Consider the following 23,628-nt stretch of genomic DNA (forward strand, 5'->3'; position numbering starts at 1 on the left):
GTTCTGATACTACTTGCATGTTAAATGTAAGATATAGCCCCTACGGCGTACAACTGTGAACCTGTATAAAATCTCGCGAGAAATTAAATAACCGCATATCAGTATTTTATTTTGTAAAACGGAAGTCTCCATTTTGAAGGAACGCAATGACGTCACTTCCTTTTTCGCCACGGTCCTCTCAAACGGCACTATGTTAGCGAGCTCCAAATGTTTGTCGGAAGAATTTGGACTGTGTTCGTCCGTAAAAGAACGTGAGTACATTCTATCCTAATAACTCTAAAGTTGGCTATTTGTATCTCTGTGTTGTACATGCGCCGCAGTTGCAATGTTGCCCGAATCATGACCGTAGTAAGTTACTGTATTGACCACATGGCCGCCATGTCTGGTCGGCGTTTGGCTTTGAGGTTTGGTAATTATCTCCTTGCAATTGATTTCTCTCTCTTTATTGCGTTTAGTGGGACGTTCTTTCGGCTTTAGTAGCATTTTAACCTGTAACCTTTTTTGGTAGGCGTGATAGACCTCGAATTTGCCCATTTAAATGTTAGCATTCCCGACGTGAGGCTTTTGTTCAAAATGGCGACTATTAAAAAAAAGTTCATTCGTTCGTTCCTCTAATCTGCCATTTATTGACAAAGTAACACATGTCTAGTGGGTTAATATTACTAAAATGTGTTTAATAGTAGTGCTTAAATTATACAGATTTTGAAGGGGAGGGAGAGAGAGATACAGAGAGAAATGGGGGGGGATTTATTGCCACCCTCTGAAAAACAAAAGACAGGATATTGAATTGGAAAATAACGTTTTATTTCTTCTAATTCGACATATATTTATAAAGTAACACAAAAATAGTAGTTTAATATTACCAAAATGTTTACTATGAAGACCCGGATAATAGTACTATGAAGACCCAAACAGTAGTACTATGAAGAGCCGAACAATAGTATTATGAAGACCCGAATAATACTACTACTACTAATATTCATTATCTTTGGAATTTTCCACTGCCTACTATTATTCCGGTGCCTACTATTATTCGGGTGTTCATAGTAATAGTAGTACTAAAATTATACAGATTTCGAAGGGGGCTGGATGTTAATCCTTTCCCACCCTCTGGGAAAAAAAACAAGAGGATATTGGATTGAAACAATGTTGTATTTCTTCTAATCCACCATCTATTGACAAAGTAACACAAAACTAGTGTTTAATGTTATTAAAATGTGTTTTTTAGTAGTACTAAAATTATACAGATTTTTGAAGGGGGAGAGAGAGAGAGATGGACTCCAACCCTTTTTGCACATCAACACGCTCGTTTCAAAGCAACATTTTTTAAATAAACTTGGAAAATAAGTTTAATCTAACCTTACACTAAACATAATTCTAATTTTGTTCTGCATTTTCATATCTTCCTTTTTCCCGGCCGGCCGGGTTCGCTGTTTATTCCGCTTCCAACCTGATTTTCACTATCGATGGGCTGTTTGCTTTCATATTCCCTTCAAAATATTCCGAAAATGATGCACACAAATGTCCTCACAATGGGATAACGCACGACCACTTGCCAACGATAAGTAATATATATTCCTCGTAATAGAGATCGCTACGCCATTTGCGCGAGTGACGGGGGGAAAACACTGTTATACACGAAAGAGATGCAGCAAAAAAGACTAGTGCGCTATAGTCAAACAGCTACATGTCTTGCTTTCTCGTATCTCGAAATTGGTCTTGTATCTAGAGATTATTTGCTCGAAACTTTACTCGTATCTCGAATTGCTCGTATGTCGAGCTACCACTATATATTGTCAATTTTAAATGATAATATATATTGTTGTGCCTTGTATTTTTTTCAAAGTAAAAAGTACTGCAGCTGTAAATAGTTTGGGAAACACGTTCTAACTCCATACCACTTTACAGGTTCTTCTGGGCCCCAACGCAAGTCGTCTCAAGATGTCGTCTCATGTAAGTTTCTTTGAATTGATTTGACTTTTAATTGACTATAACTAACCCTGAAACTAGTTTATTCGTTGGCATGATTGATGACATAACCCGCAATTGGTCTTGAAACCCAAAATGCCTCCCATACGCTTTGATTTAAAAAGTATTTCCCATTAATATGGTCTCTTCCTGCCATCTTGTGGCTGTTTTGAAAAAGTTCACCATACAATTATTTTCCCGACCAAAAACTCAGCCCTCCTCTTTGATTTGAAAATTACTTCCCAGTAATATGATCTCTTGCTGCCATCTTGTGGCCGTTTGGAAAAAGTACACCCTGCAATTATTTTTTTCCGACCCAAAAACCCTGCAATATTGTCCAGTAATATGGCGCCCCAAAAGAGGTGACCCCCCCCCCCTCCCACACACACACACACACACACACACACAGTCGGTCATTAAAAGGCTTTCGGTTTATGTGATGACAAAGTAACACATGTCTAGTGGGTTAATATTACTAAAATGTGTTTAATAGTAGTGCTTAAATTATACAGATTTTGAAGGGGAGGGAGAGAGAGATACAGAGAGAGAAATGGGGGGGGGGATTTATTGCCACCCTCTGAAAAACAAAAGACAGGATATTGAATTGGAAAATAACGTTTTATTTCTTCTAATTCGACATATATTTATAAAGTAACACAAAAATAGTAGTTTAATATTACCAAAATGTTTACTTTGAAGACCCGGATAATAGTACTATGAAGACCCTAACAGTAGTACTATGAAGAGCCGAACAATAGTACTATGAAGACCCGAATAATACTACTACTACTAATATTCATTATCTTTGCAATTTTCCACTGCCTACTATTATTCCGGTGCCTACTATTATTCCGGTGCCTACTATTATTCGGGTGTTCATAGTAATAGTAGTACTAAAATTATACAGATTTCGAAGGGGGCTGGATGTTAATCCTTTCCCACCCTCTGGGAAAAAAAACAAGAGGATATTGGATTGAAACAATGTTGTATTTCTTCTAATCCACCATCTATTGACAAAGTAACACAAAACTAGTGTTTAATGTTATTAAAATGTGTTTTATAGTAGTACTAAAATTATACAGATTTTTGAAGGGGGAGAGAGAGAGAGATGGACTCCAACCCTTTTTGCACATCAACACGCTCGTTTCAAAGCAACATTTTTTAAATAAACTTGGAAAATAAGTTTAATCTAACCTTACACTAAACATAATTCTAATTTTGTTCTGCATTTTCATATCTTCCTTTTTCCCGGCCGGCCGGGTTCGCTGTTTATTCCGCTTCCAACCTGATTTTCACTATCGATGGGCTGTTTGCTTTCATATTCCCTTCAAAATATTCCGAAAATGATGCACACAAATGTCCTCACAATGGGATAACGCACGACCACTTGCCAACGATAAGTAATATATATTCCTCGTAATAGAGATCGCTACGCCATTTGCGCGAGTGACGGGGGGGAAAACACTGTTATACACGAAAGAGATGCAGCAAAAAAGACTAGTGCGCTATAGTCAAACAGCTACATGTCTTGCTTTCTCGTATCTCGAAATTGGTCTTGTATCTAGAGATTATTTGCTCGAAACTTTACTCGTATCTCGAATTGCTCGTATGTCGAGCTACCACTATATATTGTCAATTTTAAATGATAATATATATTGTTGTGCCTTGTATTTTTTTCAAAAGTAAAAAGTACTGCAGCTGTAAATAGTTTGGGAAACACGTTCTAACTCCATACCCTTTACAGGTTCTTCTGGGCGCCAACGCAAGTTGTCTCAAGATGTCGTCTCATGTAAGTTTCTTTGAATTGATTTGACTTTTAATTGACTATAACTCTAACCCTGAAACTAGTTTATTCGTTGGCATGATTGATGACATAACCCGCAATTGGTCTTGAAACCCAAAATGCCTCCCATACGCTTTGATTTAAAAAGTATTTCCCATTAATATGGTGTCTTCCTGCCATCTTGTGGCTGTTTTGAAAAAGTTCACCATACAATTATTTTCCCGACCAAAAACTCAGCCCTCCTCTTTGATTTGAAAATTACTTCCCAGTAATATGATCTCTTGCTGCCATCTTGTGGCCGTTTGGAAAAAGTACACCCTGCAATTATTTTTTTCCGACCCAAAAACCCTGCAATATTGTCCAGTAATATGGCGCCCCAAAAGAGGTGACCCCCCCCCCCCCCCTCCCACACACACACACACACACAGTCGGTCATTAAAAGGCTTTCGGTTTATGTGATGACAAAGTAACACATGTCTAGTGGGTTAATATTACTAAAATGTGTTTAATAGTAGTGCTTAAATTATACAGATTTTGAAGGGGAGGGAGAGAGAGATACAGAGAGAGAAATGGGGGGGGGATTTATTGCCACCCTCTGAAAAACAAAAGACAGGATATTGAATTAGAAAATAACGTTTTATTTCTTCTAATTCGACATATATTTATAAAGTAACACAAAAATAGTAGTTTAATATTACCAAAATGTTTACTTTGAAGACCCGGATAATAGTACTATGAAGACCCTAACAGTAGTACTATGAAGAGCCGAACAATAGTACTATGAAGACCCGAATAATACTACTACTACTAATATTCATTATCTTTGCAATTTTCCACTGCCTACTATCATTCCGGTGCCTACTATTATTCCGGTGCCTACTATTATTCGGGTGTTCATAGTAATAGTAGTACTAAAATTATACAGATTTCGAAGGGGGCTGGATGTTAATCCTTTCCCACCCTCTGGGAAAAAAAACAAGAGGATATTGGATTGAAACAATGTTGTATTTCTTCTAATCCACCATCTATTGACAAAGTAACACAAAACTAGTGTTTAATGTTATTAAAATGTGTTTTTTAGTAGTACTAAAATTATACAGATTTTTGAAGGGGGAGAGAGAGAGAGATGGACTCCAACCCTTTTTGCACATCAACACGCTCGTTTCAAAGCAACATTTTTTAAATAAACTTGGAAAATAAGTTTAATCTAACCTTACACTAAACATAATTCTAATTTTGTTCTGCATTTTCATATCTTCCTTTTTCCCGGCCGGCCGGGTTCGCTGTTTATTCCGCTTCCAACCTGATTTTCACTATCGATGGGCTGTTTGCTTTCATATTCCCTTCAAAATATTCCGAAAATGATGCACACAAATGTCCTCACAATGGGATAACGCACGACCACTTGCCAACGATAAGTAATATATATTCCTCGTAATAGAGATCGCTACGCCATTTGCGCAAGTGACGGGGGGAAAACACTGTTATACACGAAAGAGATGCAGCAAAAAAGACTAGTGCGCTATAGTCAAACAGCTACATGTCTTGCTTTCTCGTATCTCGAAATTGGTCTTGTATCTAGAGATTATTTGCTCGAAACTTTACTCGTATCTCGAATTGCTCGTATGTCGAGCTACCACTATATATTGTCAATTTTAAATGATAATATATATTGTTGTGCCTTGTATTTTTTTCAAAGTAAAAAGTACTGCAGCTGTAAATAGTTTGGGAAACACGTTCTAACTCCATACCACTTTACAGGTTCTTCTGGGCCCCAACGCAAGTCGTCTCAAGATGTCGTCTCATGTAAGTTTCTTTGAATTGATTTGACTTTTAATTGACTATAACTAACCCTGAAACTAGTTTATTCGTTGGCATGATTGATGACATAACCCGCAATTGGTCTTGAAACCCAAAATGCCTCCCATACGCTTTGATTTAAAAAGTATTTCCCATTAATATGGTCTCTTCCTGCCATCTTGTGGCTGTTTTGAAAAAGTTCACCATACAATTATTTTCCCGACCAAAAACTCAGCCCTCCTCTTTGATTTGAAAATTACTTCCCAGTAATATGATCTCTTGCTGCCATCTTGTGGCCGTTTGGAAAAAGTACACCCTGCAATTATTTTTTTCCGACCCAAAAACCCTGCAATATTGTCCAGTAATATGGCGCCCCAAAAGAGGTGACCCCCCCCCCCCCCCCTCCCACACACACACACACACACACAGTCGGTCATTAAAAGGCTTTCGGTTTATGTGATGACAAAGTAACACATGTCTAGTGGGTTAATATTACTAAAATGTGTTTAATAGTAGTGCTTAAATTATACAGATTTTGAAGGGGAGGGAGAGAGAGATACAGAGAGAGAAATGGGGGGGGGGGATTTATTGCCACCCTCTGAAAAACAAAAGACAGGATATTGAATTGGAAAATAACGTTTTATTTCTTCTAATTCGACATATATTTATAAAGTAACACAAAAATAGTAGTTTAATATTACCAAAATGTTTACTTTGAAGACCCGGATAATAGTACTATGAAGACCCTAACAGTAGTACTATGAAGAGCCGAACAATAGTACTATGAAGACCCGAATAATACTACTACTACTAATATTCATTATCTTTGCAATTTTCCACTGCCTACTATTATTCCGGTGCCTACTATTATTCCGGTGCCTACTATTATTCGGGTGTTCATAGTAATAGTAGTACTAAAATTATACAGATTTCGAAGGGGGCTGGATGTTAATCCTTTCCCACCCTCTGGGAAAAAAAACAAGAGGATATTGGATTGAAACAATGTTGTATTTCTTCTAATCCACCATCTATTGACAAAGTAACACAAAACTAGTGTTTAATGTTATTAAAATGTGTTTTATAGTAGTACTAAAATTATACAGATTTTTGAAGGGGGAGAGAGAGAGAGATGGACTCCAACCCTTTTTGCACATCAACACGCTCGTTTCAAAGCAACATTTTTTAAATAAACTTGGAAAATAAGTTTAATCTAACCTTACACTAAACATAATTCTAATTTTGTTCTGCATTTTCATATCTTCCTTTTTCCCGGCCGGCCGGGTTCGCTGTTTATTCCGCTTCCAACCTGATTTTCACTATCGATGGGCTGTTTGCTTTCATATTCCCTTCAAAATATTCCGAAAATGATGCACACAAATGTCCTCACAATGGGATAACGCACGACCACTTGCCAACGATAAGTAATATATATTCCTCGTAATAGAGATCGCTACGCCATTTGCGCGAGTGACGGGGGGGAAAACACTGTTATACACGAAAGAGATGCAGCAAAAAAGACTAGTGCGCTATAGTCAAACAGCTACATGTCTTGCTTTCTCGTATCTCGAAATTGGTCTTGTATCTAGAGATTATTTGCTCGAAACTTTACTCGTATCTCGAATTGCTCGTATGTCGAGCTACCACTATATATTGTCAATTTTAAATGATAATATATATTGTTGTGCCTTGTATTTTTTTCAAAAGTAAAAAGTACTGCAGCTGTAAATAGTTTGGGAAACACGTTCTAACTCCATACCCTTTACAGGTTCTTCTGGGCGCCAACGCAAGTCGTCTCAAGATGTCGTCTCATGTAAGTTTCTTTGAATTGATTTGACTTTTAATTGACTATAACTCTAACCCTGAAACTAGTTTATTCGTTGGCATGATTGATGACATAACCCGCAATTGGTCTTGAAACCCAAAATGCCTCCCATACGCTTTGATTTAAAAAGTATTTCCCATTAATATGGTGTCTTCCTGCCATCTTGTGGCTGTTTTGAAAAAGTTCACCATACAATTATTTTCCCGACCAAAAACTCAGCCCTCCTCTTTGATTTGAAAATTACTTCCCAGTAATATGATCTCTTGCTGCCATCTTGTGGCCGTTTGGAAAAAGTACACCCTGCAATTATTTTTTTCCGACCCAAAAACCCTGCAATATTGTCCAGTAATATGGCGCCCCAAAAGAGGTGACCCCCCCCCCCCCCCCTCCCACACACACACACACACACACACACACACACACACACACACAGTCGGTCATTAAAAGGCTTTCGGTTTATGTGATGACAAAGTAACACATGTCTAGTGGGTTAATATTACTAAAATGTGTTTAATAGTAGTGCTTAAATTATACAGATTTTGAAGGGGAGGGAGAGAGAGATACAGAGAGAGAAATGGGGGGGGGGTTTATTGCCACCCTCTGAAAAACAAAAGACAGGATATTGAATTGGAAAATAACGTTTTATTTCTTCTAATTCGACATATATTTATAAAGTAACACAAAAATAGTAGTTTAATATTACCAAAATGTTTACTTTGAAGACCCGGATAATAGTACTATGAAGACCCTAACAGTAGTACTATGAAGAGCCGAACAATAGTACTATGAAGACCCGAATAATACTACTACTACTAATATTCATTATCTTTGCAATTTTCCACTGCCTACTATTATTCCGGTGCCTACTATTATTCCGGTGCCTACTATTATTCGGGTGTTCATAGTAATAGTAGTACTAAAATTATACAGATTTCGAAGGGGGCTGGATGTTAATCCTTTCCCACCCTCTGGGAAAAAAAACAAGAGGATATTGGATTGAAACAATGTTGTATTTCTTCTAATCCACCATCTATTGACAAAGTAACACAAAACTAGTGTTTAATGTTATTAAAATGTGTTTTATAGTAGTACTAAAATTATACAGATTTTTGAAGGGGGAGAGAGAGAGAGATGGACTCCAACCCTTTTTGCACATCAACACGCTCGTTTCAAAGCAACATTTTTTAAATAAACTTGGAAAATAAGTTTAATCTAACCTTACACTAAACATAATTCTAATTTTGTTCTGCATTTTCATATCTTCCTTTTTCCCGGCCGGCCGGGTTCGCTGTTTATTCCGCTTCCAACCTGATTTTCACTATCGATGGGCTGTTTGCTTTCATATTCCCTTCAAAATATTCCGAAAATGATGCACACAAATGTCCTCACAATGGGATAACGCACGACCACTTGCCAACGATAAGTAATATATATTCCTCGTAATAGAGATCGCTACGCCATTTGCGTGAGTGACGGGGGGAAAACACTGTTATACACGAAAGAGATGCAGCAAAAAAGACTAGTGCGCTATAGTCAAACAGCTACATGTCTTGCTTTCTCGTATCTCGAAATTGGTCTTGTATCTAGAGATTATTTGCTCGAAACTTTACTCGTATCTCGAATTGCTCGTATGTCGAGCTACCACTATATATTGTCAATTTTAAATGATAATATATATTGTTGTGCCTTGTATTTTTTTCAAAAGTAAAAAGTACTGCAGCTGTAAATAGTTTGGGAAACACGTTCTAACTCCATACCTCTTTACAGGTTCTTCTGGGCGCCAACGCAAGTCGTCTCAAGATGTCGTCTCATGTAAGTTTCTTTGAATTGATTTGACTTTTAATTGACTAACTCTAACCCTGAAACTAGTTTATTCGTAGGCATGATTGATGACATAACCCGCAATTGGTCTTGAAACCCAAAATGCCTCCCATACGCTTTGATTTAAAAAGTATTTCCCATTAATATGGTCTCTTCCTGCCATCTTGTGGCTGTTTTGAAAAAGTTCACCATACAATTATTTTCCCCACCAAAAACTCAGCCCTCCTCTTTGATTTGAAAATTACTTCCCAGTAATATGATCTCTTGCTGCCATCTTGTGGCCGTTTGGAAAAAGTACACCCTGCAATTATTTTTTTTCCGACCCAAAAACCCTGCAATATTGTCCAGTAATGTGGCGCCCCAAAAGAGGTGACCCCCCCCCCCCCCCACACACACACACACACACACACACACAGTCGGTCATTAAAAGGCTTTCGGTTTATGTGATAGATGGCACTTTTACCCCCCATTTTGTCATCCAGAGTGGCACGAGTTGTCGTCAGACGAAGAATCTAAAGACCAGGACGATTCCCGGTAGGCGTGCCAGGAGGCCGTCTATCCGTCTGTTTTCCAGGGAGAGAGAGAGGTGAACCGAGGCCGGCCTGTCTTCAACAAGGTATTCACCGGGCGTGCCGAGGTCCTCTGGCAGCACGTGGTGAAGCTCCACGCCCTGGCCGGCCACCTGGCCACCTTCCACCAGAAGGCCAAAGTAGCCGGCGTGACGGCCATCGCCGGCCTGGCCCTGGCACCCTTCACCTTTGGGGCATCGCTCATCGCCACGGCCGGAGGGATCAGATCGGCTTCCGCCAGCATCTCGAACAACGTCAATAACATCCAGTAGTGCAAGAAGGTGAGCGCCTAGTTTGGGATAACACGTTCTTACCCTATACTACTTTACAGTTTCTTCTGCAGACCCTTAATAAATGCCACATCCACTTCTGCAGACCCTTAATGCCACATTTGGACATCAACGCAAGTCATCTCAAGATGTCGTCTCGTGTAAGTTTCTTCTAATTGATTAATGTTTTTCTGTTTAGTGTATTCTGGCACTTTTAATTGACTATAACCATAACCCTGAAACTAGTTTATTCGTAGGCGTGATTGATGACATAACCCGCAATTGGTCTTTAAACCCAAAATGCCTCCCATACTCTTTGATTTAAAAAGTATTTCCCATTAATATGGTCTCTTCCTGCCATCAGGATCTTCTGCTCCCGAGAGGACAAAAGCCAATTGGGCCGGCTGATCTAGGGTGGGGGAGCATTTGGGGGGGTTGAGATGCTTTCATACCTCCACACCCTCCTTGCTGATGGCAAAGTCGTCAAAGTTGAGGATGGCGCTCTTGATGACGTGAACGGCGGGCAGGACCGTCATCCCGATGTTGATGGCGGTGCTCCGCTTGGAGTCCAGAACCAGGATCTCGGACTTTTTGCTCTCTGGCGCTTTCTGTGCGCATGCCACCCCCGCGGTCAAAGGGGCCCCCCCACCAAACGTCGGCGACGGTCGTCCCGGCTTACCTTGGCCCATGGCGTCTCTTTGGCCCTGGACTCAAAGAGGTGCTCCAGCTTCCCCACGTCCACTTGGACCTTGTCCAGTGACGTCCACAGGGTGCCCCGTCCGAAGCGGCACTTGGCCGGCGTCTCCGTCTGCTTCAGTTCGCGCCAGAATAACTTGACCGTCTTCTTCTTCTTTGTCCCCGACGGCGGGGGAGGAGGAGGAGCTGGAGCGCCGGGTAGCGGTGGTGGAGGAGGAGGAGGAGCCAGACTGCCTGGAAGGTGCGGAGGAGGAGGAGGTAACCGCTCCAGGGGTGCTGAAAGGCAGGAAAAGTCTGTGGTGTCCAGAACGTCCAGGTCCTCCTCCTCCAGGAGGTCTGAGAAGTCCAAGTCTTTAATCCGAAGGCTGGCGCCGCACAACTGGAAATGGTCCCACGCGTCCCCGGGTCCCAGCGAGGCGGTCTCCAGGCGCTGACGGGGACTCTCGGCGTCCACTCTGTTCGGCTGACGCGTCTGAGGCTTTTGGAGACGGCAGAAGAAAAAAAAAAAAACATCTCGTCAAGTTCCGTGAAGAGCAAAATCCATAGCGGGTGATTCATAATGCACAGAAAGGGAGCTCAAAATGACACAATTGACCCAGAATCGCCCCAAAGTGTGCCAGCTGTGCCGCGCCAGGGGTCTTGACCTGCTCTTCTCGGTCCATCTGCTCGGACGCTTCCGGCTCCGTGCCGCGCGAGGAGGTCACGTCCTTGTCGGGGGCGGCCACGTCCTCGTCGGGGGCGCCCGCCTCCTCCGTCGAGACGGAGAATCTCGCCGGGACCCCTGCCCCGAGTTGGCCGTCGTCACGGCCGGCGGCGGACGCTTTGGAGAAGAGCATGTCCAGAAGGAACTTCCTGTCGTCGGACAGCGTGCTGATCTGGCGGCGAACGGCGGGGAGCTCAGGTATGCCTGGAGACAAAAGGCATGCTGAGGTTATTAGGATTTAAAAACAACAACAAATACGCCCCTTCACCACCCTACCCTCCCACATCAAAAGGATCGGACAACTACGGCCATCGAGGACCGCCAATGAGTTCATTGGGACATCAAACTTTTTGCACGTTTCCATTCTTTATCAAGATTTTGTTTCCTGGGTTAGGGTCAACCATACACCGAGGGGGGAAAACAAACTTTCTAAGCCTGGAATGAGGCACTCGAGCAGGTGAAAATCAGCCGCGGACTGGGCGGGGGGGTTAACCCGAGTTTGTGGCGACTGCACCGTGGATCCTTGACCCGTGTGGTATTTTCAAATACATGGAACTATTTTATTTATTTTTTTTACAAATTCAAACAAGACAACGCTCCGTCGACTAAAAAAAAAATACATCTATTAGAAGATGACCATTTTTGTTCATCCGATCATTGTACGACTGCAAAGTGACGTATATCGTCACGGCCAAAAAAAGATGGCCTTGGAAGGGCAACTTTCCCATGTTTTCTTTTTGAGCCATCCGCTTTTGTTAAAATGATCAGATAGCCAATAGCACAGGGATAGGAAGGGGTGTCCAAAGCGGCCACAACGCAAAGGGCCACAAGAACGGCCGCAGGACCTCGGCGGAGCGGGCAAAGAAAGTCCCATTGATGTTTCAGGAGATCGCCGAGCCCCTGTTTGACCTGAAGTTGGGCATGGAGCAGCTGGCCGGCAACCGGACCTTCAAGAAGATCCTGGCCACGCTGCTGGCCGTGGGGAACTTCCTCAACGGCTCCGAGGTGAGTGCGGGCGGGCGGGCCTGCGGCAGTGCGGCACGCCTTAATCCCTTGTAAGCCCTCCACCCATCCCTCCTTCAGGCCGGCGGCTTCGAGCTGGCTTACTTGGAGAAGGTGGCAGAGGTGAAGGACACGGTACACCGCCAAACTCTGCTCCATCACGTCTGCGCCTTGGTCACGGAAAGCGAGCCGCGCTCGTCCGACGTCTACTCCGAGATCCCCGCCGTCACGCGTTCCGCCAAGGTGCGTCCCGGACACGGGGTTAGCTTAGGCCGGAGTTTAAAAGAGCCCGCCGCCGGACTCGTGGACCACTTTTCTGGCGGTGGTGAAAGCCACCTTTTTATTTTATAAATGGATGAAAGAAAGAAGATCAAACCACCGAGAATGGAGTGCAATTTTGGGCCGAGAACGAGTCGGGGTCTACTTCTAGTTCTCTCTCCCTCCGCTCTCTTTAGGTGGACTTTGAGCTGCTGGCGGACAATCTGCACCAGCTGGAAAGACGCTGCAAGGCATCCTGGGAAAACCTTCAGGTGGTTTCCAAGCACGAGACCAAAAGCGCCCTGAAGAACAAGATGGCCGACTTCCTGAAGGACTGCACTCAAAGGATTCTCATTCTCAAGGTGGTCCACAGGAGAGTCATCAACAGGTCCGTCCTCCCGTCCGTCCTCCCGTCCGTCCTCCCGTCCGTCCTCCCGTCCCCTATGCCGCCGTGCTCGCCGGCGGCGTTTGTCAGTCCCGTTGCCGGAGAATTCAAATCCAACAATCGCGAGGTGTTGCGTCCACGGGAGACGTCCAGGCCGGGTGGGAGGAATTCTCATGAATTTAGCTGCCTGAAGTAGTACGGGGAAGAAGAAGTGGTAACATTACGAGATTTAAGTCTGTTCCCCTTTTGACGCTAACTGAACCGGAAGTTGTTTTGGGTTCGGGGGCATCTCCGTGGGCGCGTGGCATTTTGCATAATATCTGGAGGAAAAGTCCAACATTAAAACGAGGTTTAAAAACGTCCCATTCATTAGTTAAACATCAGTCGAACTGAAAGCTGTTCGAGTTCTCCGGACATCAACGTTGATGACGTTAGATCCAACTGGGAAAAAATGGATTTGTGAATATTGGGGGTTGGGGTGATTTACTTCCCCTTGATCAAACTTTAATGATAATGAGTTTCTAATGAGAATATAGGCAACAGTTTGAAGTCGGAAGACTTTCAGCAAGTTTCGCCTTGAGATTATTTCAATGCAAAAAGTGTGCCTGCCGCAGCTCAGACGACAGTAAAGAAATGATTTCAAAGTTTCATTTTTCGTAAATGCGCCCATGGATGCGGGCGATAATGTCATCATTTACTTACGCTTTTGCTTATCAACAAATATTCTTGATTCAACCGCTTTACGCACGTGCGTTTCTAGGTGGGGAAGGCAATCACTAAAGGCGCCCTGCCCTCCCTCCACAAGTCGTGTAGTGTTCATGCCATCCACAACTTTACTAAGGCTCGTGGCGTTGCTCGCAGGTTCCACTCGTTCCTTCTGTTCCTGGGTCAGCCGGCGGCATCGGCCCGGGACACCAAAGTGACGGGCTTCTGCCGGATCATCAGCGAGTTTGCGCTGGAGTACCGCACCACCAGAGAGGCGCTCACCCTCAAACGCAAGCGTGACAAACACAGGGAGAGGACCAAAACGCGGGGGAAGCTGATCACCGAGGTCAAACTCTTTTTCAAAGCATTTTCTTCTGCATTCTTTCTGCTAGACTCATCTTTTGCTCTCCATTGAAACGACTCTGCCCCAACTGGGCGTCCCAAAACGACTCTGCTCCAACTGGGCGCCCCAAAACGACTCTGCCCCAACTGGGCGTCCCAAAACGACTTTGCCGCTAGTGTGCATCCCGTCCGTTTGCACTGCGAGATTGACGGTTATCCCGTACATACTCTTTGGCCTGGTTTCAGACGGAGAAGTTCTCTGGAGCGCTGCCACGCCCCGAGGGCTCGGCCCCCGTCTCGCCGGAGGCCAAGCACCGGACCATGACCCGGTCCATGACCCGGATGCTGACCCAAGATGACGGCAACCGGAGACGCTCTCACGCCGTCGGCGGTAAGGAACCGTCCGATGGCCTTTCAAAGGAGCACTCTAATCCAGGGTCGCCCGCGCCACAGCGTCCCGCGGCCAGTCTCCGTCGCCTCGGGACCACCGAGACCGGTCGGACGACATTATGGAGCGTCTGGTGGAGTTGGTGACCCGCGACCCAGAGGCCAGGGCGTCCGCCCCCAAAACCCGGAAGCGCTCCCGGATCAACAGGAAGTCCAGTAAGCCACGTGCCGCCGCCGCCGGCTTCGGACGCGCTCTCCGTCTTGCGGCTGGGTTTTGGCCCATACCTTTCCTGGCGTTTTCCTAAGGCGTAAACTGTTGCCTGCCATTCACCTCCAATGACATCCAATTGGCTTAAAGTGGGAGCGCCCACGCATACCTTTCGTCCATCGCTGTTCGCTAAGTGCCGGCTAGCGATAACATTATCTTTTAAAAGTTGATTTTATGAGATCTTCTAAGGATTAAATTTGGAAATATTCAGGCCACTCTAAGGACTAATGCAGTACGTCAGGGAGAATGGAGATCAGCGGTCCCCAACCTTTTTCCCCACCATGGACCGGTAAAGCTCTTTCTATTTTCATGCGGACCGGTGAATGGGGAGGGTTATCACTTGAGTCAAAATTGTGTGGGGTCGGTGCACAAACGACACCCAAGACGACAAAAAAAACATTTCCCAAGCATAGTAGCAAGTATTTGTTATTATAACAACTTTCATCATTTCAAGTAGGAGAACGAGATTGAAAAGGTTAATATTTCTTACTCCGACGAACCGGCACTAGGCGGCCCGCGGACCGGTGGTTGGGGACCACTGATGTAGATGACTTTTTCCAAGTAGATTCACAAAGTATTTTAAGAATGAGTACCACTCCTTGAAATCATTTCACGTCTCCTGAAATTTTCGGTGACGGATAACCACACAACTTCAAAGTATTGCAAATTCTCCAGTCCCACTCCCTAGAAAAATAAAATAAAATATTTCTATTTTTTTTTTTAAAAGCATCTATTCCCCGAGGGACAGGATGGAGCCCAGTTTGGGACGCATTGTACTTTTGGACCCGCCACCACGTGCATTGTTTTGGTCAAAACACACTAATCCGGCCGAATGTCTCCCTCCCTTCTTCTCTGCTGGCGGCGGCGGCCGTCCGCGGCCGTCTGCCCTCGCCGACATCGCGGCGGCCATCTCCGCTTCCGTCCGTTTGACGACAAGCGATTTACGTGGGCCCCAGTCCGACTGACCCCGACCTTTGGCGAAAAAAAAAAGCCACAGGTACGGACGGTACTTTGGTCGGCGTCCGCGTCTCGCCGTGGCTTCTCTTCTGCCCGATGTTTGCTTTTGCAACAATCCGGCCGGAAAGAAGCGGCGCCCGTGCCAGTTTTTGCTTCCAGATAGCCGTCCGTTCGTCCACCCGCTTGGAATGAGCTTAACCCCTTCCTGTAGCCATAGCAAGTCTTTAGAAGATATGTTCCCCTTTCTTTTAACGCTAAATGACGACAAAGTGTTTTTGACATGGGTTTCTGTGCAGTGAGGAGGACGCTGAAAAGCGGAGTGAGCGCCGAGACGTTGCGGGCCCTGGGGCTCCAAAAAAGCGCAGAGGACATATGACCATGGGCCGACGGAAAATGGCAAATACAGAGCACAAATGAAGAAATGCGACTATTTTTGGGTGCTGTCGAGGGAGGGCTACTGTGCACCTTTTTTGCAGTATTTTTCGCCCCTCTTCCACTAATCTTGGGTTTTTCTGCATTTTTAAAATTCTCTCTTCGCTTGGTCTTGTTTTTAACTGTTTGTTTATTGGGAAAAGTACTACTCGAATAAAAATGATTTTTTTAAATACATGTACAATTGTGTGCGTTTGGAGCTATTTTGTCTACAGTACATTGCAGTTTTGCCTTGATGCTTTTGTGGAAGTATTGTACGTAGTTGAGTAGGGAGTATTGAGGCTGCTTTGTTCTCCTCGCATGACTTCAAGGGTGTATTGTCCATTTGGGAGTGTTTAAACCAGTGGTGTCAAATGCATGGCCTGTGGGCCGAAACCGGTCCCCAAGGAGGTTCTGTCAGGCTCTCAGGGTGATTGAAAGTGAAGAAAACAGGAAACCATGAATATGGAGGTGAAAATTGTGAATCAGGGGTGTCTCGTACGCCAGAAATTGCAAACGTCAACCATTTTCAGGCAATTTTAAGGGTGCAGCTCATACACGGGGGCAGGCTTATTTACGAGAAAATGCGTTAAATTTCAAATGTCAATGTGTTCCTGTGCTTCTTTACACCAAAACAAAGGAAAGACGTGATATTTGGGTTATGCATAGCCAAGTGTGCTATAATTTTAATGGTCCGGCCCGCAAAGTCTACCCAGGCGTCTTATGTGGCCCGCGATGGGGAACAAGTTTGACATCCCTGGTTTAGATGACTTTGAGGGCTGTTTGACCTTTTTCGAGAGTATTTTGGCTGTGCAAGTAATTGATGTCTTTTGAATTCTAGGAAAGATACTTGGAAAACACACCTTAAGGCTACTTTTAGGCAGTAATCACAGTAGTCCGCAGAGGTCCAAATGGGGGTTCTGAGGTCCCGCCCCTAAGCTTACCTCCTGGGATTTAAAAGCCTTCCCGCCTCCCGCGGACTCCCAGACGCATCAAGTGGCCGCCATGCTCGCTCGTGCGTCCGCTGCGCTGCTGCTGCCGCCACTGCTTTTCCTCGCGCCCAGGGCGAGCTCGGACCCGGCAGAGGCAGAGGAAGAGCGAGCGGGGCACGGCCACGGCGGCGGGGGATACCGGGTGGTGCAATGGGAGTGGAGCTACGTGCAGACGCCTTACGTCATCGCCGTGTGGCTACTGGTGGCCAGCGTGGCCAAAATCTGTGGGTCCCTCCTGACGTCATGCCTCATGGGATATGTTTAGGAAGCAGGTTTCATTTGTGGACATTTGCACCGTGCCAATGGCGTTTCCTCCTTTCAGTGTTCCAGCTTTCACGGCGTTTGACGCGGGTGGTCCCCGAGAGCGTGCTTCTGATCCTGCTGGGATTGGCGCTGGGCGGCCTGGCGCTGCTGGCCGACGACAAGCAGCCGTACCAGCTGGAGCCCGCCCTCTTCTTCCTCTTTCTGCTGCCCACCATCGTGGGCGACGCCGGCTACTTCATGCCGGCGCGCCTCTTCTTCGACAACCTGGGCGCCATCCTCACCTACGCCGTGGCCGGCACGCTGTGGAACGCCTTCGGCACCGGCTTGGCGCTGACCGCCGCCCACCGCCTGGGAGTCATCGGTCAGTCCCTTTCCGTGTCGTGATGGCGAGCAGCTGAAAGGCCTGGAGTATTTGGAAGGAGAATTCCAATCAGTGACCGTGCCTCTTTTTAGCGAGCTGTGGCGTCGATCGAGATTGGCGCTCTTTCATTTGCATTCGTACGAAACCGTTCCAATGTTCAAAGGTTACTTTGCTATAGATTTGACAAATGAATAGCCAAAAATATACAGCACGTGACCCGAGTTGACTGATCAACCAGGGGTATACAATTTCTCCGCAAATGGTAACTACTAGTTCTCTTTGTAACCATGTTTTTTTTTTCCTCTTTGGCTTTAATCACCATTTTGATACTAATGTTTTTGGATTGTGGTTAGCGCCTCGGGCTCACAGCTCCAGGGTGATGGGTTCAAATCCAGGTCACGTCCACCTGTGTGGAGTTTACATTTTCCCCTGGGCGTGTGTGTGGTTTTCCTACGGGTACTCCGGTTCCCTTCCACACTCCAGTCTGTTTTCCCATATCCCTCTCCTCCACCACACCCGAATCAAGGGATCAACTCTTCAGCGAGATGTCCCGGTGCTCAATCACCATCCTGATTATTGATTGGGGTATGTTGGTGGAGGGAGACATGGAATACAGACTGGATAGGGGCCCTCCAGGACCACAGCCATTCAGGCTTCCCTAGACTACAGCTTTCGGCGCCGTTGACGGCAGTAGGGTGAGACCGAGGTCCTTTGGTCGAAATGACGGTAGCCGCCTTTTTGTTTTGAACGCGAGCCTGTGTTTTTGGCCATTTATGCTTGACCTTGTTTCTTCTTTGTTCCCACACGACGGAGCAGACGAGCGCGTGGAGGCGGGGCTGCTGGACTTTTTGCTCTTCGGCGCCCTGATCTCGGCGGTGGACCCCGTGGCGGTGCTGGCAGTCTTTGAGGAGGTTCACGTCAACGACACGCTCTTCATCATTGTCTTCGGAGAGTCGCTGCTCAACGACGCCGTCACTGTGGTGATGATGCGCTTCCTTCCGTCTAAGATGTATTTTTTTTTCCCCGCTGCGGGGCGGCGAGCGTTCCGTCGCGAACGACCGTGACCTTTCCGTCCGTCCGTCTCGGTTGCCGGGAAGAGGCGCGGGAATGCGCGCCGCTCGTTACTTATTCCTTCTCCGTCCCCCGTCGCCGACCATCCGTCACTTAAACCTGGGAAACGGCCCGGCGCACAGTGGAGGTATTTGGGGTTGTACTCATCGCCGTTCCGATAAATCCACAACCATTTAGGATGGACCGGAACCCCCTTGGTCGGCAGCGGCGGTGGAGCATTTAACGATTAGACTTTTGAACAGATTAGCTAGCCCCGCTAATCCTCATCAGAACTCGGAATATGAGCTAATCCCGGCAACTAGCGAAGCGTGATGACCCGACACGCGACGGACGGCCGACACGCGAGCCAGGCCGCTGCGCTGCCATGCCCCCTTGGGCGGCCTTTTTTGCAATGAGCCATTTTGGGTTGTCTTCCAGGTGTTGTACAAGGTTTACATCTCCTTTGTGGAAGTCGGGACAGAAAATGTGCAGATGGCGGATTACTTTAAAGGAATGGGTGAGTGGGCGTCTGTCTCCAAGGCGCTTCCATTGTTACTGGTTCAAAAAAACTTCCTGATCAATCTCATTTATGCCATTTCTCCAACAATTGTGTGATGCTTAAGGTGGCTTAACTCTCCCGTAGGTCAGTGGTTCTCAAATAGGGGGTTGCCCCCCCCGGGGTGGGCCCCCCCGGGTGGGCCCCCCCTTGGGTCCGCCGGACTGCCACATTCCGCCCGAGTGCGCTCCGGCGTTCCGAGACCTTACGTGTGTGTGTGTTTCTTTTTTTGGCTCCTAGCGTCCTTCCTGGTGGTGAGCGCGGGCGGCACCTCGGTGGGCCTGGTCTTCGCCGTCATCCTGAGCTTGCTGACGCGCTTCACCAAGAAGGTCCGGATCATCGAGCCGCTCTTCGTCCTGCTGCTGGTCTACCTGGCGTACCTCACCGCCGAGCTGTTCTCCCTGTCATCCATCTTGTCGTGAGTTGGCCCGGCCGCCCAAGTTGTTGGACTCGCCTCTGTCCTGACGCGCCGGGAGGTCCGTTCGTCCGTCCAGGATGACCTTTTGCGGCATCGGCGCCAACAAGTACGTGGAGGCCAACATCTCGCAGAATCTCGGACGGCGGTCAAGTACACAATGAAGACCCTGGCCAGCATCGCCGAAACCCTCATCTTCATCTTCCTCGGCATCTCCGCCGTGGACAAGTCCAAATGGGCCTGGGACACGGGCCTGGTGGCGTGCACCCTCATCTTCATCTTCATCTTCAGAGCCCTAGGTCAGTAAGTAGGTCAGGAGTGGAAAGATTATTCTTGGGACTTCCCTTCTTAAGGGTCTGACTTTTTCTGGAGGCGATTGGATTCTCTATTTAGAGAATGTAACTCCCTCTGTTGGACTTGTGACTCCCTGAGCCCAAATTGCGACTTGATGCTCAAAGAAAATGTGACTTCCAGTGGCCGAGATAGGACATTCCGTAGAAAGAACGTGAATGTGCGCGGAGAGATTGCCACTTCCTTCGGAAAGAACACCACTTCCCTTTGTCCAGGAGTGATGGGTCAAACCTGGGTGCTCAACCGTTTCCGCCTGGTCCCGCTGGACAAGATCGACCAGGTGGTGATGTCGTATGGCGGGCTACGGGGGGCGGTGGCCTTCGCTCTGGTGGTCCTCCTGGACGGTCAACGCGTCAAGGCCAAAGACTACTTTGTGGCCACCACCATTGTGGTGGTCTTCTTCACCGTCATGTTCCAGGTGTGAGACCGCGCCAAACCAATGGTATGCCACCATTTTATGGGTCACTGCAGCCAGACAGAACTTCCCCGACCCATTCCTTAGGGTTTGACCATCAAGCCCCTGGTCAAGTGGCTGAAAGTTCCTCGCTCCACCAGCAGGAAACCGACCATCAACGAGGAGATTCACGAGAGGGTGAGGCCTCGTCATCTTTTCCACGCTTTTCACGGCATCGTCATCATCCTCATCAAAATTCATCCAAATGATCCGGGACACACCGATGTGCTCCGGGGTGTATTGTATTGCTCCTGAAAAAAGATCATCCAGAAACTTTGAAATCCATCCAAAAGTCATCGACATATTAGTTGGCCGAGACGTTTTTCCACCTTACCAAAAAGGACGCTCTCTTCTTGAAAGGCCTTCGATCACATCCTAACGGCAGTGGAGGACATCGCCGGTCTTCAGGGCTTCCACCACTGGCGGGACAAGTGAGTTGCTCGCCGGGCCAGTCTCATCGGCGCCGTGGGACGGATTACTTAGGTCGTCCCTCGACGCCGACGCACAGATTATTTCATATTATTATCTTGGCCGCTCGTCGCCGCCGTATGCCTCAGGTGGGAACAGTTTGACAAGAATTACCTGAGCAAGCTCCTTCTGAGGAAGTCGGCGTACAGGAAGAGCGAGCTTTGGGAGGCGTATCAGAAGATCAACATCCGAGACGCCATCAGCGTCATCGACCAGGTGGGTGGGGCGGGCCGCCCGGCGCCGACAAGGCACTTGACGGCCATTGGGAGCCGGTGTCATTCGGTCAACGTCACGTCGGCCGTGGCGGGCAAGCCGTCGGCCTCTGCTTTGCATTTCAGCTGGCAAATGCTCCCTTTTCGACACCTTTTAATGTTTGTCATCAATGTCAAATGAACTCCATACATTGCTTGTTATTGGCCGTTGCCATCGATGCTGCTCCACGTCCAACCCATTTGGGCTGAGAGGGCCCAATTCACATTGATAGAAAATGACAGTTTTTTTTCAATGATCATGTTATACAATCCTCATTTCTTATTATGATAAACACATCTACATCATTTATTGACGGAGGACTTACCAATAAGGGTGATTATTAAGAAATGCAATTTAAACAGCTAACAATGAAACTCTAACCCCTTTCCATCATCAAGTGCTTATTTTATATTCAACCTTTTTTTGTTGGAAGTCATAGATTAAAGTAGAGTATTGACATGACATTTAATGCGTGTTCTGCCGTATTTTGGTCAAGTAGTAGAAAATATTATGAGTAAACTCAAGAAAAAGAATTGTCCATGCCACTGCATCTTTTTCCAAGTGATATCAACGGGCTTTCATCTCGGCGTGTGCGCAGGGTGGAAATGTGGTGAACGCCGCTAGACTCTCGCTTCCCTCCGTGACCAGCGGGGCTTCTTTCCCGGATGCCTCCAACGTCACCAGTTACCTGTCGGTCCACCCGGCAGGCGTGGCCCGCCACTCCCATTTTTGCCAGCATTGTCTGTGTTATATTTTTTTGTTTTTTTACAGACGTGAAAACTGCAGCAGGGTTTGTTTGGACCTCCAGGTCGTGGACAAGGTTCCCGGTGCAAAAGTGGAAGAGGAAACGGAGACTCATCATGTCCTGGCGGAAAATCTCTACAAGCCCAGGAGACGAGTAAGGTGTTCGCACCCGCCCGCGTCTCTGCGCACGCTTCTAACGTCGTCCTGCCGCAGTACCAGTCCCACTACAGTCGCCATTTCATGCCGGCGGGTGAGAAAGAACGGCAGGATCGAGAGGTTTTCCAGAGGAACATGAAGAGCCGCATGGAGACTTTCAAGTCGGGACGACACAAGCGCCACAAAAAGGAGCGCGGCCTGAAGAAGGTCAGTCTATTTCTGACGCTTCTGACGCCAGGGACGACGGCGGAGACAAGCCCAGAAGAGGCATCGACCGGCAGGACAAAGGTAAGGGGTGGCCCGAAGTGATTCAGAAACGCTCACAACAACCTTTTTGACATTGCGGAACTCGTTTTCTGCTTGTGCACATTAGATCCCGTAGTGATTCCTGTAGTCTCGGACGAGGACGATGAGTTCCAATGCCGGCGTAAGGAACCGGAGACGGACGACGACGTGGGAATCACCTTCGTTGCCCTCAAAGCCGAAGCTCCCCAAAAACGTCCACACTCGAGTAGGCTCGCACACAGTAACATGAGCGCACACGCGCCTTCCTTCGTCGATGTTTGACCGACGGGATATGCGTGCGGCAGTGACGGGGGCGCCCCCCGCAGCGGACGCTCATCTCCCATGGAAAGGCGGCGGCGCGCCGTGGCCGCCGCCCTGCCTGTCGCTGGAGGCCACCAAGGTGATCCCGGTGGACCTCCGACAGGCATGGAACCAAAGCATCTCGTCCCTGGAGAGCGTGTCCGAAGCCGCTGGCTCGCGCGCCGGGGCTTCGACCCGCCCCGCCTCTTACGCGGGGGCCGCACCTATCGCACCCGCGCCACTGCTAGAAAAAAACCAAGAGGAGGAGGAGGAAGAAGACGAGACTGTGCCGCTGGTGCCGTCCCGCAGGCCGCCCGTGCCATCGCCTTTGCCCGCCGCCCTGGCACCAGGCAGGCACAGGAAACCACGAGTGTACTTGAGGAGCCTCGTGACGTCGCCTCCGTCCGGCGGCAGCGAGGGACCGGCCGGAAAAGGACCCACGCAGCTTTAGCTTTTGGCCAATGGCAAGACACGCCGGTGCTCTGTGTTCCGCTTCCTGAACAGTTCACAAATAAAAAGAATAATGGTGTGAAATTGAGACAAATTTTTAGCCTCCCATTTTCTCGTATGTACCCCAACTTTGAGCCATAATAACCAGAGAACTAATAAATAATATATATAAATACATAATATATATCATATCTATAATATATATAATATATATAATATATATAATATATATAATATATATAATATATAATATATATAATATATATAATATATATTATCAGCAGTCTGCAAACCTTTACCATCACTTACACTGAAGATGTACTTTGTTTATTAATATAAAATATATAATCTTAATATAAAAATTATTTTGTACCTGAAACCCAC

General features: G+C 46.7%; 1 protein-coding gene and 1 pseudogene across 3 annotated transcripts; both read left to right on the top strand.

The window, feature by feature from the left end:
* The first annotated feature begins 143 nt into the window (after positions 1 to 143).
* Positions 144 to 16,351, top strand: LOC144210293 (FH1/FH2 domain-containing protein 3-like). Of its 3 annotated transcripts, XM_077736878.1 has the most exons (12): positions 144 to 251; positions 7,317 to 7,361; positions 9,141 to 9,185; positions 9,677 to 10,044; positions 10,139 to 10,193; positions 10,397 to 12,436; positions 12,515 to 12,676; positions 12,889 to 13,079; positions 13,938 to 14,127; positions 14,370 to 14,514; positions 14,577 to 14,726; positions 15,506 to 16,022. In XM_077736878.1, exons 6-12 carry the CDS (start codon positions 12,308 to 12,310, stop codon positions 15,706 to 15,708), a joined length of 1,170 nt encoding a protein of 389 aa, XP_077593004.1. In that variant the 5' UTR covers positions 144 to 251; positions 7,317 to 7,361; positions 9,141 to 9,185; positions 9,677 to 10,044; positions 10,139 to 10,193; positions 10,397 to 12,307; the 3' UTR covers positions 15,709 to 16,022. The 3 variants fall into 3 exon arrangements, with proteins under 3 accessions (XP_077593004.1, XP_077593005.1, XP_077593003.1); XM_077736879.1 differs by lacking the exons at positions 7,317 to 7,361; positions 15,506 to 16,022 and adding an exon at positions 16,032 to 16,351 and having other exon boundaries at positions 149 to 251; XM_077736877.1 differs by lacking the exon at positions 7,317 to 7,361 and having other exon boundaries at positions 149 to 251.
* Positions 16,352 to 17,498: 1,147 nt separating this feature from the next.
* On the top strand, positions 17,499 to 23,338 carry LOC144210292 (sodium/hydrogen exchanger 5-like; annotated as a pseudogene).
* Positions 23,339 to 23,628: the final 290 nt, after the last annotated feature.

This window comes from Stigmatopora nigra, chromosome 17 (assembly GCF_051989575.1).
Source record: "Stigmatopora nigra isolate UIUO_SnigA chromosome 17, RoL_Snig_1.1, whole genome shotgun sequence".
In the NCBI taxonomy this organism is placed as follows: Eukaryota; Metazoa; Chordata; class Actinopteri; order Syngnathiformes; family Syngnathidae; genus Stigmatopora; species Stigmatopora nigra.

Excerpts from the sequence above, each read along its gene's own strand:
- LOC144210293 (XM_077736878.1), top strand. The coding sequence starts at position 12,308 with ATGTTTCAGGAGATCGCCGAGCCCCTGTTTGACCTGAAGTTGGGCATG. Across the intron at positions 12,437-12,514 it reads ACTTCCTCAACGGCTCCGAG|GCCGGCGGCTTCGAGCTGGC; the intron begins GTGAGTGCGGGC and ends TCCCTCCTTCAG. Across the intron at positions 14,515-14,576 it reads ACGCTCTCACGCCGTCGGCG|CGTCCCGCGGCCAGTCTCCG; the intron begins GTAAGGAACCGT and ends CCCGCGCCACAG.